Source organism: Gopherus flavomarginatus, chromosome 5 (assembly GCF_025201925.1).
Source record: "Gopherus flavomarginatus isolate rGopFla2 chromosome 5, rGopFla2.mat.asm, whole genome shotgun sequence".
NCBI lineage: Eukaryota > Metazoa > Chordata > Testudines > Testudinidae > Gopherus > Gopherus flavomarginatus.
In genome coordinates this window covers 54,687,796-54,703,476 of record NC_066621.1, presented here as the reverse complement: position 1 = coordinate 54,703,476, position 15,681 = coordinate 54,687,796, and the positions used below count along the sequence as shown (strand labels likewise).

Genomic DNA, 15,681 nt, shown 5'->3' with positions numbered 1-15,681 from the left:
CACCCTTTTAGATATCTGAAAACGGCTATCATGTCCCCTCTCAGTCTTCTCTTTTCCAAACTAAACAAACCCAATTCCTTCAGCCTTCCTTCATAGGTCATGTTCTCAAGACCTTTAATCATTCTTGTTGCTCTTCTCTGGACCCTCTCCAATTTCTCCACATCTTTCTTGAAATGCGGTGCCCAGAACTGGACACAATACTCCAGTTGAGGCCTAACCAGCGCAGAGTAAAGCGGAAGAATGACTTCTCGTGTCTTGTTTACAACACACCTGTTAATGTCAGCTGGGCATGTCTGGGAAAATATGGACATATGGTAACCCTATAATAGAGCTACTCCTAATTGACACAGGTAAATGCAAAGAGAACAAAACTTATAGTCTACTTGCTTCCTCCTGTAGACAGAATAGCAGTTTGCATAAAAATATAGATGTAATAGAACAAATACCACCATACACAAGCTGGAAGGAATGAGAATCAGTCAAATTCATTCTGTGGGCAATGCCTTTACTCAACTCCTTTAGACATTGCCTTAAGTCCTTCCAGCTGATAATGCCAAATTGCCTATTGGTAGATCAATGCTCACCAAATCTACTTCCTTCTGTATATTGTTAGACTGTGTTAATGCCCTCAAAGCCTTGTCAATGCTACAAAAAATTACTAGGCACTGACACTACATGTCAGCAAGGGGAACAGCTGAAGATGTTTTAGTTTTAAGTGTAGACAAGGGGAGAACTGTATTCAGCACCATTTCAGAAATCATTGTTAGAGCAGAGGTGACTCCATCATACAAACCCCTTGTCTTCTCCCGGTAGCAACCCCAACACCAAGGGGTGCTTAAAGGCTATTTCTTCCAAGCACAAGATGCATGATCTTATCTTGCCCTTGTCTCCTACATAGATAAAATAACACGAAAGGTACCAAGAAGGTCAGTTAGACATAATGTATAAGTTATCTGCAGAACCCACAGCTGCAAGATATTATGGAGGCAAACCTTTTTGTAAGAGGATTAGACATATAAGTTTGAAAGATAAAATAGCTATTTTTTTTCATGCTTCAGGTAATAAATTGGTCAAGTGAAGTCAGAAAGAGCTTCCTCCCTGTAGTAGTGGTAATGCAGCGTTAGGTGTATTATGGATATTTTATACCTTCTCTGGAGCATCTGGTATAGAACTTACTGGAGATAGGATAATGGAGTTGATGTACTATTGGTCTGTTCTGGCAAGACATGTCATGTTACTCTGTGCATAAGCGCACACACACACACAGTATGCAAGTCCACAAACACAGCCCACCTTCTAAAACAGCATGCTTGAGATCTGGTAAGCTATGTGATAGTTCTGAAGGTTACATTATTTCAAATATAAACCATATTAAAATTTGATGCAACTCTTTTTCCTTGTTAGCTTTAGGGCAGAAATTCCTTCTTAATAACAAATATAGCACACAAAGACATCTAAATGGGCTTGCTGTTGGTTTCAGAGGTTGTTTTTTGATCATTAAGAAAGTGGAAACAGTAGACAATGCAACCCTTATTACTTACAACCAGTGGAAAGCAAAAACAACAAGGAGTCCTTGTGGCACCTTAGAGACTAACAAATTTATTTGGGCATAAGCTTTCATGGGCTGTAACCCACTTCATCAGATGCATGGAGTGGAAAATACAGCAGGCAGGTAAAAATATACAGCACATGCACATCCATGCATCTGATGAAGTGGGTTATAGCCCATGAAAGCTTGTGCCCAAATAAATATGTTAGTCTCTAAGGTGCCACAAGGACTCCTTGTTGTTTTTGCTGATACAGACTAACACAGCTACCCCTCTGAAACCTGCAACCAATAGAAAAGTTTCAGTGAAAAACATCTACCTTGTATACTTTTATAGTTGGTCCCCAAAATGGATTGCATTATCTATTTTATCTGTGTCAGCTGGATCCTGTTGCTTTTGATCTGTTTTCATAATTCCCATTGATGTCAGTACAATCAAAGTCAGTATACCTTGTGGGCCAGTGAGAGGAGATGGTGAATAGGGGTCCTGCCTTGGACTGAAGGCTGCATACAGCCTAAAATACCTGTTTGGGATTATTCAGAAATAATTGCGTAGAAATTAAAGAGGAGAAACCTTTTAATGTCTGTCTTTCTCACTTTCAATCTCCCCAATGTTTAGAGATTGATATTTTCATCAAGAATTCCATTATTTCAGTAGAAATGAAACACTCGTTGCAGCAAGAAACACAATCCACAGGGACAAATTACAAAGGGAGAAAAAAAATCTTTTTAATGACTTACTGTTAACAGACTTCCTAAAGCAGTCAGAAAAGGACTCTTTTCATTTGAGACAGTTCTCACCTGGCACTGGCAGCCTCTAAAGCTTCTGTTATAAGATATGCAAACCTGAAGAATGAAGGGGAGTGGGGGGACAGCAGATGGAAGAGGGATAGAATAAAGGAGAAGGGATCAAAAGGAGGAATGATAGAGGAAAGAGAGAAGAGAGGAGTAAGAAGTAGAAAGAGGTAGGAGAGACGGGAAGGTGGGTGTGAAAAGTATTTCCACACAGAGGCAATGAGAGAGATAGAGCTCAGGAGTGTGAGTTTGCAATGAAAAAGGAGTAGGGTTACCAGAAGCTGTGGAAGTCACTAATATCAGCCTAGACCTATCTATACTCTGTTCTCTTTGCACCTCTCTCACTTTGACGTTTAATGACAAATTTGCAGCTATGAAACTTTTCTACTGATGCTAGCATAAGTAATCCTTCTATTAAGCCCTAAGGAATACTTGCTGGAAGCTGGTGACAATTGCTTGAAGTTGATAGTGGCAGATCCTTCTAAATTCTCAGCAGCTGGGTCTGGTGCTTGAGTTTAACCATGACAAGATCTAGCTTCTGTGAATTGTTTGTATGGCTGTATGCCCTTACAGGGTGCAGAGGGGAAGGGCAGCAGAGGCTTACATTCTTATTTCAGAATTATGATACTGCTAAGTATTTCTGAGATATTAGGAATTTCTCAGCATGAGACAGATAATGAATGTGAATAACCTGAAAGAAAATTCATCAGCAGAAACCATTTTCCTGAATTTACCACAGGATAAAGGGGGACGAATTGGAGGTTGATGAGTAAAACACAAAACCCACCATATCTTCATTTATTCCCACTGTTTATTCTCTTTCTTTAGTATGGGGTTTCCCTTTTATAGGAACTTTCCCCCCTCTCATTATGCCTTCCTGAGTCTGGCCTTTTAAATTTGGCAGAGCTAAACAGCTCCAGATTTAAGTAGCTATTTAGTAACTAGATGCTTGTTGTGTCTTTCTCTCTACTTTTTAAAAAAATGTTTCTGAGAAACTGGTACATTTGTATTTGAATAATGTACTGATATGTTATCAGTTCTCTTAACTGTGAGCTTTATAGAAAGCTTCCTGAACACAACCCTTTATTCATAGTGGATTTATCTGACTACTTTGCCACGTATATACAAATATGATTTACTTTTGTCTGAATCTATCTTCTGAAATAGCTATTAGTTTTTGATGGATTCCAGTGTTAAAATTTTTCATGTAACTTTTTCGTCTCCTCTGACGGAATTTGATCTCAGAGTCCTGATATGGCTGTTGCCTTCAATGGGAGTTGTGCTTGGGTTAGGACTGTACAACAGGTCCTTACTGTGAAATGAAGGAAAGCTTGGGTGATTGGACTCTCTCTCTGTGTTCTTCTATTTGTACAGTACTTGCCTTTACATATGGCATCTGACATCAATAGGATTAGAACAGCTGACCAACTTTTGATGTAACCTAAAAAGGATGGGCAGCAGAGACATCTCCATTCACTTACCATTCTCAGTGATTCTGGAATGCATTTCCCACTGCTTGCCAGAATAGAATTGTGGTATCCTTCCAAGTAGGACTCAAGGCTTTTGTCTTATTTTAATTTATGCTGTTTTGCAGTTTTTTAGTATCAGGTGATCTTCAGGGCACAGTGCAAGGCCTTTAAGTAGCTCCTGAAATTTGTCTGTAAGATTCTTATCCCAGAATTCTGCATTCAGTGCATCTGTAGGCTTGGGCCCTCAATGCTCATGGTTACATGTAGAGTAACATTTATAAACATGTATATTGGAGTGGGTTGTTTAGTTGGTTTTGCTCCTGCTATTGGATCTCTCTGGCCAAGTTAAAGTTTTTACTAATTTCAAAGTTACATAGGAAATGCTTGAACGCATGCACATAAGGAATGGAAGTTTTTATTATGAACTTGATAACATAAAACAAGGAAGCTTTTAATATTTCCATGTATTTGTCTTTAATAATACTTTCCACTTCTCCAGTAGTTTGTTTCTCTAGTGCCAGATCAGAGGCTCTTGAGGTACTTTACAGGTATTCATTAATTTAAACTCTGCATTCCTCTGGGAGATGTAACTAAGGGCCTACTCCTGCTCCCATTGAAGTCAGTGGCAAAACTATAATTGATTTCAATAGGAGCAGGAGTGAGCCCTAAAAGCCCCAATTCTTGCAATGAACTCCTAGTGCCCAAGCCCTGGCAACTGCATGGTTCCAGGTGCAAAATCAAGTCCTAAATGATGTGCTGAGAACAGATGTTTTTTGCTGCCCCAAGCAGTTAGGCAGCCTTTGGCGGCATTTCTGTGGGTGGTCTGCCGGTCATGCGGATTCGGTGTACTCGCCGCCGAATTGCTGCCGAAGCCGCAGGACTGGCAGACCTCCCGCAGAAACACCACTGAAGGCTGCCTGATGCCACCCCCCCCCAACTTGCTGCCTCAGGTGCATGCTTGCTGCGCTGGTCCTGGAGCTGCCCTTGGCTGAGGGTCACAAAGTCTATTGAAGAACAGAGAAGAGAATTTATACCACTGGACTTCTAATCCTGTTTGACCACTAGACTATCTGATACTCCCTCTCTGATACTATTTATACAAGGAAGTTTCTGAAAAAATTTAGTGAAGTCTCCCTCTGTACTGCTGGAACCAAAACATCCCATAATGTTTTAAAATAACATATAGAAGATGGAAAAATATCTCAGAACATATGAACTGCCATACTAGGTTGGACCAATATTCCATCTAGCCCAGTATCCTGTCTCCTGACAAGTGTGCAGTACCAGAGCTGCAGAGGGAGTATACGCAACAGGGAAGTTGGAGTGATCCACCTCTGTCTTTCCCTCCTGGCTCCTGGAAGTCAGAGGTTTAAGGTTGCCCTGAACATGGGGTTGCATTCCTGACCATCGTGGCTAATAGACCTATCCTCCACGAACTTTATTTCTTTTTTTTGAACCCAGTTACATGTTCGGCCATCACAACATCCCATGCCAATGAGTTCCACAGGATAATTTGAGCTGTGTGACACAGTACTTCCTCTTGTTCTTGTTAAAGCTGCTGGCTATCAATTTCATCTAACACTGTTCTATTCACTTTTTCCATACCATTCCTGATTTAACAGGCCTCTTACCATATCCCCCCTAGTTGTCCCTCTTCTAAGATGACATCTCCCCTCATATGGAAGCCATCCCATACCCTTGATCATTTTGTTGCTCTTCTCTAAATCTTTTCAGACAGTGCAGTTATGGTCACAGTAATATATAAAAGAACATCTTATGCAACTGTTTTGTGTCTTTGATTTAAATAATGAAGATGCCCCTACACAGCTGTAGACACCCCGATGTGTACAGTACTAATGGTGTAACCCCAACACCATTATTTTGGGGGCTGGATTAGATGACCTCTCTAACGCCCATCCAGCTAATCCTACTTTTCTATGATTGTTTGGAATCTTATCTGCTGACCTTAGTAGCAAAAATAAATGTTTTAGTCCTGTTAGAACTGCACAGCCAATGAAGTTATGTGAGAATGAACTCCCTCATATTCAAATTACAGGGGCAGACTCTTTATTACTGATAAAAAAATTTTTCTGGCTTGTGCATTATCAGCCTCCCCCTTAGTCGTGTTTATCTGGCTGGCAGTTAGAAAACAAAATCAGGTAGTTTTACTGGTAAATAAGGCCAGTATAGTCTGGATTCACTGACACTGGATGAGGATAGAATCTCAAGTTCCCGAGTCACTCTGCAGACTAGCATTGCCTTGAGGTCTCAAGTGAGGGAGTCACCGAAGGGAAGGAGGGGGTGGGACCAACTGGGGGCCTTTGATAGCGGCCGAATTATGGTAATCAGAGGAGGAGTCCCGGCGCCCCAGGCGTGGGGTGCTGCAGAGAGGGCTGAGCGCTAGAGAAGGGACAAGGGGAAAAAGAAAAGCCAGACGTAGCAAGAGCAAGCGAGGGCTTGTCCGCCCCGATCTTCCCTCCGTCCTGCAGTGCTGTGATGTGCCCAGCGTGCGGGTAGGGAGCAGGCGGGCCGGCGTTACTTCGCTTTCCGCCGGAGAGCACCTGCCTTCTTCTCCGGGGGAGTTCGGCCTCCCGCTCAGTCCAAGCGGATGGAGCCCCGCTTCCAGCCCCAGTGGCTTCTCTATGTTGGGCTCTCCTGCGTCTGGATCTCCCAAGGTGAGCTGCACCTCGGGAAAGGGGGGGCGCTCTGCGGGGGGGGCTTCGTCCCCCGACCCCTTGGTTAGCGCACTTCCCGCTGCCTTTCTCCGGTGGGGGAGAGGAGCCGCAGGGCAGCCCCCGGGCGCACGCGGCAGGTGGATAGAGGATGGAGCCGTGCGCCGGGGGGGGGGGAAGTGGCCCTATAGCTAACCCTGGCGACTGTCTTACAGCCCTGTCTGCATGGAGCGCCGCCGCGCAGCCCGCGTCAAGAGGGGACCCTCTGCCTCCCAGGTAAGAGGCTTCAATGGATTGGCTCGTTATCATCTCCAATTGGGGGGAGGGAGGGCTGCGGTGGGTCTATTGGCGCCCAGCCTGGGTGTCTTTCCTTCTGCGCCCACCAGAGCTGCTTCAGCTATCCTGGGGGGCGGGCGGGCGGGTCCTTGGGGACCCCGTTCTATCCCTCCCTGCTGCCCCTCCGGGGACATCCGGAGCCTGGTCTGAAGAGCAGATGGGATTCTCCCGCCGTATTGCATGGCACGTTGCGGGGCAAGAGGAGCCCCTGGTCAGGGAACAGCTTGGACTCTCTGTGATCTGACCTGTGCGCTCCTCACGCGGGGCAGCCGTCGGGGGTGGGGGGGCAGTGGCTTAGGCGGGCCGGGCCTGTGGACTCAGGCGCTGGAGGATCCCCCGGGAGCTGGTGGCGGGCGCTGTGGCAGGGACATCGGTGTAGCCCCCACCCCGGGGTCGCCTTTGGAGCCTGAGAACGGCCGCAGCCGTATAGGTTTGAAGCGCAAACTCGCTGTGTGACGGTTACGCCTGAGTAGTAAAGGTGCGGCTTACCTCCGCCGAACAGACCCAGCCTTGTTCTTCTCTTCCCCAGGAGCGGCAGCCGTGCAGGGCCGCGGAAAGGAGATCCCGCTGCGCCGGCAAGGCAGGTAGGGGAGGCGCAGCCACTCACCTGGGGGAGCCCTTCTGTGCAGGGCGTGCTAGTGCACAGCTGCAGCTTGGGCCACCAGTTAGCTACTTATGTGTAAGAGGAGGGAGCCACCCGCTGAGAGCTTGGGCAGCGTTTATATTCCATCATGTTCTCCCGATCTGGGAGACAAACTCTCAGTTTTCTTGTCCGCCTGTGGCAGCTAACTGTGTTAGACAAGTTGTGCTCTCACAGGCCTGCAATGAGCTTTGGTTGTCTTTAGCCGTGGGTGGTCCTTTGCCTTTATGAGTTATCGAAAGATTAGTTGATGGAGGAGGAATTGTGCATGAACCCTATCAGGTAGAGAACAGGTACATCGACTAAATGTGCTTAAATGTTAGACATCCTTAAAATGGCATTTAAGAGTACTATTTCTCCCCATGCTAATTCCCTCCCTACTGTTATTCACACCTTCTTGTCAACTGTTGGAAATAGGCCATCCTGATTATCACTACAAACGTTTTTTTTCTCCTGCTGATAATAGCCCACCTTAATTGATTACTCACCTTATAGTTAGGTATGGCAACACCCGTTTTTTCATGTCCACTGTGTATATATATCTTCCTACTGTATTTTCCACTGCATACATCCAGTGAATTGTGTTTTTGCCCACAAAAGCTTATGCTCAAATAAATTTGTTAGTCTCTAAGGTGCCACAAGTACTCCTCATTCTTTTTGCTGATACAGACTAACACAGCTACCACTCTGAAATATTTCTGGTTGTTTTTCTAATCTGAAATGATGGAGAATCCAGCTATGTTTCCTTAGCACATTGCCAATCTAGCTAACCATGTCAAACTAAAATTTTAGAAGGTGCAAAATAATGGGAACTGTAGATGAAAATAGATTTTTTTTTGAAAAGTGAATCAGTAATGTGTGCTCAAAAGATTACATTTTATATTTCTTCCACTAAGCATGTTGAATTGATGGGCTTTAGCAACATTTCATACAGGGCAGTATTTCAAGGATTAATGAGCAGTGCATACGGAAGAGTGTTATCATTACTTTCCACAAATGATGCCAGCCTTGGAAAAAATATATATATACAGTCAAATCTCGCAATAACACTCCTCGCCGTAACGCGAAATCACAGATAATGCGATCATAAGTTGGCTCCCCTTTAAGGCCTAATACCAGTGGTCCCCAACACCATGGTGCCCACTAGGACATTGATGTGCCCCCACCTAGTGCCCAGCAGGGGAGAGAAGCTGCGGCCCCGTGCGTGCCAGGGACAGAGAACTCTGAGGTTGCGGGCGCCAGTGCTCACTGTCTCTAGCAGGTGTGGGGCAATGGCTTCTCTCCAGCTTGGATGCTAATTTTTTGTATGTATTTTACTTTGGCAACAGAATACTATCCTATTCAGCTTGCTTCTGAAATGCAATTTCCCTTATTACTTTGTATGCTTTTCTGTCTTTGATTAGGGGGAAAACATCCATTTTGCACCCTTTAATTAGGTTCCCAGAAGGGAATCTGGTTTTGTCTCCTCTTTCTCTCCACTGTTTGTTTCTGGAAAAGTTCAGTGGAGAGAAAAATATGCTACACAGCCACAACCAGGTAATTAAGTCAACCACAGATAAAGTCAAAGGCTTTCTTTAAAGAGGTATTCAGGGAACAGTAACTGTCTCTTTGTTCTTCTATGTTAGACTACTGATCCTAAATCACTCAGCACAACCTTTTGTGGGAAATACTGTGTATATCTGGTAGATTAAAAAAAGTTAGCTAAAGGCAGCACTTAATTATTGAGATGGGATACTGATTAACGTGTAATATTAACAGTAGTTATCCTACCTCCTTTTGAGTCTTCTAAAAGTGTGTTACAAAACTGTAAAAAGGACTTGAATGTTAAAACTCTTGAGCATGAAATATTGTAAATAATAAAGTTAACCAAATTTTAAGGTCATTTTTGGGGACATAGTTGTTATGGTTTAACTAACTATATTTAAGAACTTAAGAATGGCCATACTGGGTCAGACCAATGTTCCATCTAGGCCAGTATCCTGGCTTCCAACAGTGGCTATTGCCAGATGCTTCAGAGGAAGTGAACAGAACAGGGCAATTAATCAAGTGATCCATCCCCTGTCATCAAATTCCAGCTTCTGGCAGTCAGAGGTTTAGGGACACTCAAAGCATGGGGTCACACCCTGACCATCTTGGCAAGTAGCTGTTGGTGGACCTATCCTCCATGAACTTATCTCATTCTTTTTTGAAACCAGCTATACTTTTGGCCTTCACATATGCCAGGCAACAAGTTCCACAGGTTGACTCTGCCTTGTGTGAAGAATTACTGATTTATATTTGTTTTAAATCTGCTGCCTGTTAATTTCATTGGGTGACCCCGGGTACTTGTGTTATGTGAAGAGATAAATAACTCTCTTCCTTATTCACTTTCTCCACACCATTCATGATTTTATGGATCTCGCTCATATCCTGCCTAAGACATCTCTTTTCTAAATTGAGCACTCCCAGTCTTTTTAAACAACCATAATCATTTTTGTTTCCCTTCTCCATTTCCAATCCTGATGTACACTTTTTGAGATGGGGTGACCAGAACTACATGTAATATTCAAGGTTTGGCCATTCCATGGATTTATATAGTGGCATTCTGATATTTTCTATTTTATCTATCTCTTTCCTAATGGTTCCTAACATGTTAGCTTTTTTGACTGCCACTGCACATTGAGCAGGTATTTTCAGAGAACTATCCATGATGATGCCAAGATCTTTCTTGAGCAGTAATAGCTAATTTACGCCCCATAATTTTGTATATATAGTGGGATTATGTTTTCCAATGTGCATTACTTTGCATTCATCAATATTGAATTACATTTTGTTGCCCAGTCACTCTTTCATTACATTCACGAATAATATAATTTTTACAAATTTGGCAATACATCTTAACTATAGTTTCCAAAAAGATTACTCATGTTGTAAACTGGTGTATAATATGCATAGACATTGAAAAGCTGTTTTCTTTTATTAAAATTGTACAATATTATATGTAAAAGATCACTGAATTGAGAAAACTGTAGGAACTGCTGTTTCAGATCTGGAATAAATGAGTGAATTGAATGATACTGTTTAGGGTGGTAATGTATATTTAGAATAGATGCTGTTGCAAAATAATCTTTTTAAGACAGAGACTGAGTAAAAGTTACTAGAGGTAAATGTAGCTGGATCTGACTCTGGAGTGGCCACTTATTATATTTATAAAAACAACAAGGGGTCCAGTGGCACCTTAAAGACTGACTAAGATTTATTTGGGCATAAGCTTTCATGGGTAAAAAAAAAAGATTTATTTGGGCATAAGCTTCTTCAGATAATTTTCACTCCATGCATCTGAAGAAATGAGGTTTTTTTAATCCACGGAAGCTTTTGCCCAAATAAATCTGTTAGTCTTTAAGGTGCCACCGGACTCCTTGTTGTTTTTGTGGATACAGACTAACATGGCTACCTCCTGATAATTTATATTTATAAGTTTCTGCTTTTGATGAGCCAATGTGAAAAAACGTTAACTAGCATTACTTCTTGTTAGTACTGGAACAAAGAAACTGGGAATTGTTAAGATGACATACCAGGTGTCTTTATGTCAAATGAATGATTAACTAGATTTTATACTTCAGATGAGCACATTCTGTACACTGCAATGTAACTGGCACTGTGTGAAATAAAAATAATCACTTGAATTCTTATATCTAGGAAGCTCTGCTCTTCAGTTAAGCATAAGACTAAAGCTGGGTTGATGATTGCAATTTGATACTTTGAATAGGAGGGGTGATGGAACTCTTAACAGTTCTGAAGGACTTTTTAAAGCCTCAATCATAGTTTTATGCTGTTACTGTCCTTCCTTCTGTATTGCTCTTAATTGTTCGCAATTAAGACAGAAGTGACTTGGCATTTGGAACATTTTCTACTTTGTGAACACCTTTGTTTGATGTTCATACTAGCCTTGAAATGTAGTGTCTGATACATTTTTACAAGGTTTGATGCCTTTTGTATATCAATAGATTTTGAAAAAAACTTAATGACTGTGGGTGCATTAAAGCACACTTTTTACAAGAGCTGATATAAAAATATTCCCTATTTATAATGGGTTGCAATAGAAAATAGAAGAAAATGGTTGGTCATTTTGAACCTTGTTTCCTATACAAAATTCTACAGAAAATAGTCTTTAACTAGTGGTTCTGAAAATGGGTGTTTTGTTTTATTACATTACAAGCACTGATACCTCATCTGTTACTATGTTATCTGACTATCCCATTTAATATAGACAGTATCTTGTTAACTATATATTACATTGGAATCTAGATACTAGAAGCCACATCTTCAAAAGCAAATGGATAAAATTGTATCTGCAGTTTTTTTATATGTGTATACAAAAATATTAGTTGTACATGCAAGCTACATTTTTTTTCCTATAAATTGGGCAAATACCAAACCACAACATATACAAATTATATTTGCCTGTACATCTCCAAGGCTTTGTATTTTGAAGAAGTTATCAAAATAATGAAATGCATAATATAGGACTGTGGGTTGAAGCTCCTTTGATTCAATGGTCCTAAAGAATGTTGTCTCTTTAAATTTTCTGGAGACTGTTAGATTAATGATGGCCACGGCTGAAAGGTTAGACTGTACTCCTAAACTGTTTTTAAAGTGCTGGCACGAGCTTCTATTGTTAGATTAGGACTAGACCAACTCCATTTCAAATTCAAAGATATGTGATACAGATGCCCAGTATGGAAGTTGGGAGCCGGGGGTTGTTTGCATTGTGAATAGTTAAGTTACTTGATGGGAGGACAGAATGCAACCTGGGGAAAGAACGAAACTGAAGAAATTAATATTGAAAGAATGCTCCTTTGGCCCCTCTCCAAAAAAAAAGGAATTGAAAGGGTAAAAGGAATCTAAAAATAAGAGAAGTGTAGAGCAATGGGAATTCCAACAAAGAAGAACATGTGAAGTGGACTAGAAACAATGAGAGCCAAAAAGGTAGAGAAAAGGAAGGAAACCGGATCTAGAGGTATCTAACTCATAGTAACTTTGCAAACATGGAATGGGGGAAAACAACAAGACAAATTAGAAAGCTTAGTGGCCTAGTGGAGATGACAGCAGAAGTTTTCAGGAAAAGAGGAACATAAGAGGAGAACCTGACTATATTTTTGAGCAATATGTGACGGAAATTTACAGAGTGGGGGAGAGGGAATGAGACACAGATGATAGGAAGCTTTTAGGGCCTAACCCAGAGTTTATTGGAGTTGATTGAAAGGCTCCCATTAACTTCAATGGACTTTAGATCAGACCATGACCTTAAAAATGGAATATATGTTTACTTTAAGAAAAGACCTTGCATAACTGTATCCTGTTAGTAACGGTTGTTTTATTTCAGGAGTACAGAACACACACAATGGTAAATGAGTTTGCAGTAGTAAATTCCTAGCTGTTCATTTCTTGGACTATTTCATTTGGTGATGAGAATTTCCAAAACAGGCAATTGTTTGCACTGAATGCCTTTGTTAAATAAAAGCATGAAGGTGTAGAGGCTGTAATTGTTAGGAGGTGGGGGAAAGAGAAGTGTGTGGATACAGTTTTTGTAGCTTATATTGGTATTTTGGAAGTTGTTACTATGGTTTTGTTTTTTTTTTTAAATCCTCTGTATAATAACTGGAACATAATGTGCTCTGGGCTCGTTTATAAGAATCCTTTATTCCAATCTATTTAAAATCCTTATCCCTGCTAAAAAGTTGATGGCACAATATGGCCGTAATCTATTTGACTACTCAGAGTCATTATCTAGGTATGAATCCTAGTAAAAAGGTCAGAATTTACCATTGGATTTTATGAGGTGAAAAATAGCTTGAACAAACAATAATATAATTTATTTAAATGCGTTGGTTTTTTTCTTGTTTTTGTAAAGGAGCCTGGAACTTCAGTTTATATCTCTTCATCTACTACAACATCCTCATCCTGGGAAAGAAGCTTTCGTAGTATGAAATATGAAGCATCCAGTAAGCTACCTTTTTTTTTTTAAATAAGAAGAGTAATAGACAACTCATGAAATAGTTTGATATGAGTATTAAGTCCTACACAGGGAATTAGAACAACATGTGGAAAAAAATGTTTTTACAGCATTTAGCATAATAGGGCCTCACCTGATTAATCTGCCTGTTTATACCAGTGGCTAAACTGTTCTCATAATGGTATATATTTGTAATTTATTTGCACATTATAAACAACATTATTTTAATTTGAGGTCATGTTTTTCTTTTTGATACTACTTTGAGTCTTGTTGTAACACCCTTTGGTCTTCCATTTTATGTTTGGGTGGTTGTTGTTCTGGTCTGCTTGTTTTTCCATGCAGGATCTATTTTGGAGACTTTCCGATTCCTTCTGCAGACATTTATCTTTCATGTACTGTATATGTTTTGATTTAGCTCCATCGCTTTATAAATGTTCCCAAACACACGGGGTATAACAATAATATATGATTCAGCACATTTCTATCACATAAAAATCAAATGTTCAATGGCTTCACTTTTTATTGTACTTAGATTAATAGATGAGAGAACACAATCTATCACAGTGCCAGAGTGCCTAAGAACAGTCTACAAATTAAATAGGCATATTAGGTCAAAGGGACATTATTGCTTTGAATAGCATGTGTCTATAGCTTTTTCTATTATGCTTTTCACAAATTGATATTCTAAAAAGGCTTTGTCTTTCAGGGTTTGTGCTTTGTAACTGAGCACTAGGGCTAAGCTGAGGTAGTTGCATAGTAATTCTCAAAATAATGATGACCCAGTTATTAAATTATATTGTATTTATAATCCCCAGTTACAGTTTTGCATTAATTCTCCAAACCTTGTTATAGTTCCATTCCCATTATGGGCAATGCATATATTTTATTATGCAGTATCTAATGTTACCATATGCTATTTTTTGAATAGAATATTTACTTCTCAATTATACTTATGTTTTCTCAAACACAGTGTTACCATATTCTATTCCCATATGTAGTAATGTAAATCTGGAGGGATTCTATTGAACTGAGTGGAGTTCCTTTAAATTTAAACCAGCATAAAACAGAGCAGGACTTGGTTCATTATCATAACATTTTGCATAAATATGTAGGTAACAAAAATAGCATGTCACCATTCACCATTGCACACCTCTCTGATTGTGTATAAAGCACCATGACCCATTATTTTTTGGTCAGCACTGTTAGCTAATGACCGAATTACAAGATATTGTTGTGTCTTGAAACTCTGGAGAAACACACAAGCAAGGTAGCATCTCATTGAGGATGAACTGTTCATTTAGCATGTGAAAACTATGGGCCAAGTCCTCAGCTGGCGTAAATCAGTGTAGTTCAAATGAATTCTCTTTCAACCCTCATTGTGATTACTTTTGCCCTCTTAATGAAGCCAGTTACTTATACAGAGCATGAAGTATAGTAATATGGATGCTTTATACACAAATATACAGACAAGATCCTTGCTCCAGAGAATGAATAGTCTAAACAAGATGAAATTTACTCCTGTGGAGAGGAGAGAGCCAACGCAGAGTCTATGCACCACTTAAGTTTCACTTTAGATCTACAAGTGGGACTTAAGTGCTGCATACCATAGCCCTCTGCACGGGAATGGATGTCACCTGTGATGTTCAACATGCTGGTGCTTCATCTGCTTTATTCAGAGGTACTCCAAACCCTGGGAGAATATGCTGCTCACAACACAATACCATATGAGATTTAGTTGTTGAATCCTGTAGCACAGAACCTCCTGCTTCTATGCAAGAAAATTCTTCCACTTATTCAAAGAGAATATCCCAAAGACACACAGAGTTTTGTTAGTAAGCAATGTTGACTGATGAATCATGTGGGTATGTGTAGTGTGTGTGGGGAAGAAGGAGGCGTAATTTCTTTTGTAGGGTCTTCCATCTTTCTGTTCCATTTTGTATAATGCTCTTCCAGGCACACACAATCAAAAAGTTGCTTGCCAAATGCAGGAGATTGTTTTGTCTTGAAAGGCTTGCCATGGGCTATTTTGAAAATTGCATTGCTATTGAGAAATCAGAGTGACACCCTTGTGTCACTTGAATGCTGGCAAAATCTAAACCCAATTTATCCCACTCTGTGCAATTTCTAGCACCGGATTTCAGAGAAGGTCAGAAACACTTAAATACATGCTGAGAGGATACCCTCGACTCCAGTTTGAAAAGATTCATTTGGCTTGAGAACATATTGGG

The 15,681-nt window shown here is 40.7% G+C and overlaps 1 protein-coding gene across 1 annotated transcript in view; it reads left to right on the top strand.

Annotated features, from left to right (window-relative positions):
- Positions 1–6,418: 6,418 nt before the first annotated feature.
- The window catches only part of OTOG (otogelin), a 168,740-nt gene continuing 159,477 nt past the window's right edge, over positions 6,419–15,681 (top strand). The window contains exons 1-4 of the mRNA XM_050955788.1: positions 6,419–6,485; positions 6,698–6,758; positions 7,348–7,402; positions 13,352–13,442. Coding sequence (XP_050811745.1) covers positions 6,419–6,485; positions 6,698–6,758; positions 7,348–7,402; positions 13,352–13,442 — 274 coding nt within the window. The remainder of the gene's footprint in view (positions 6,486–6,697; positions 6,759–7,347; positions 7,403–13,351; positions 13,443–15,681) is intronic.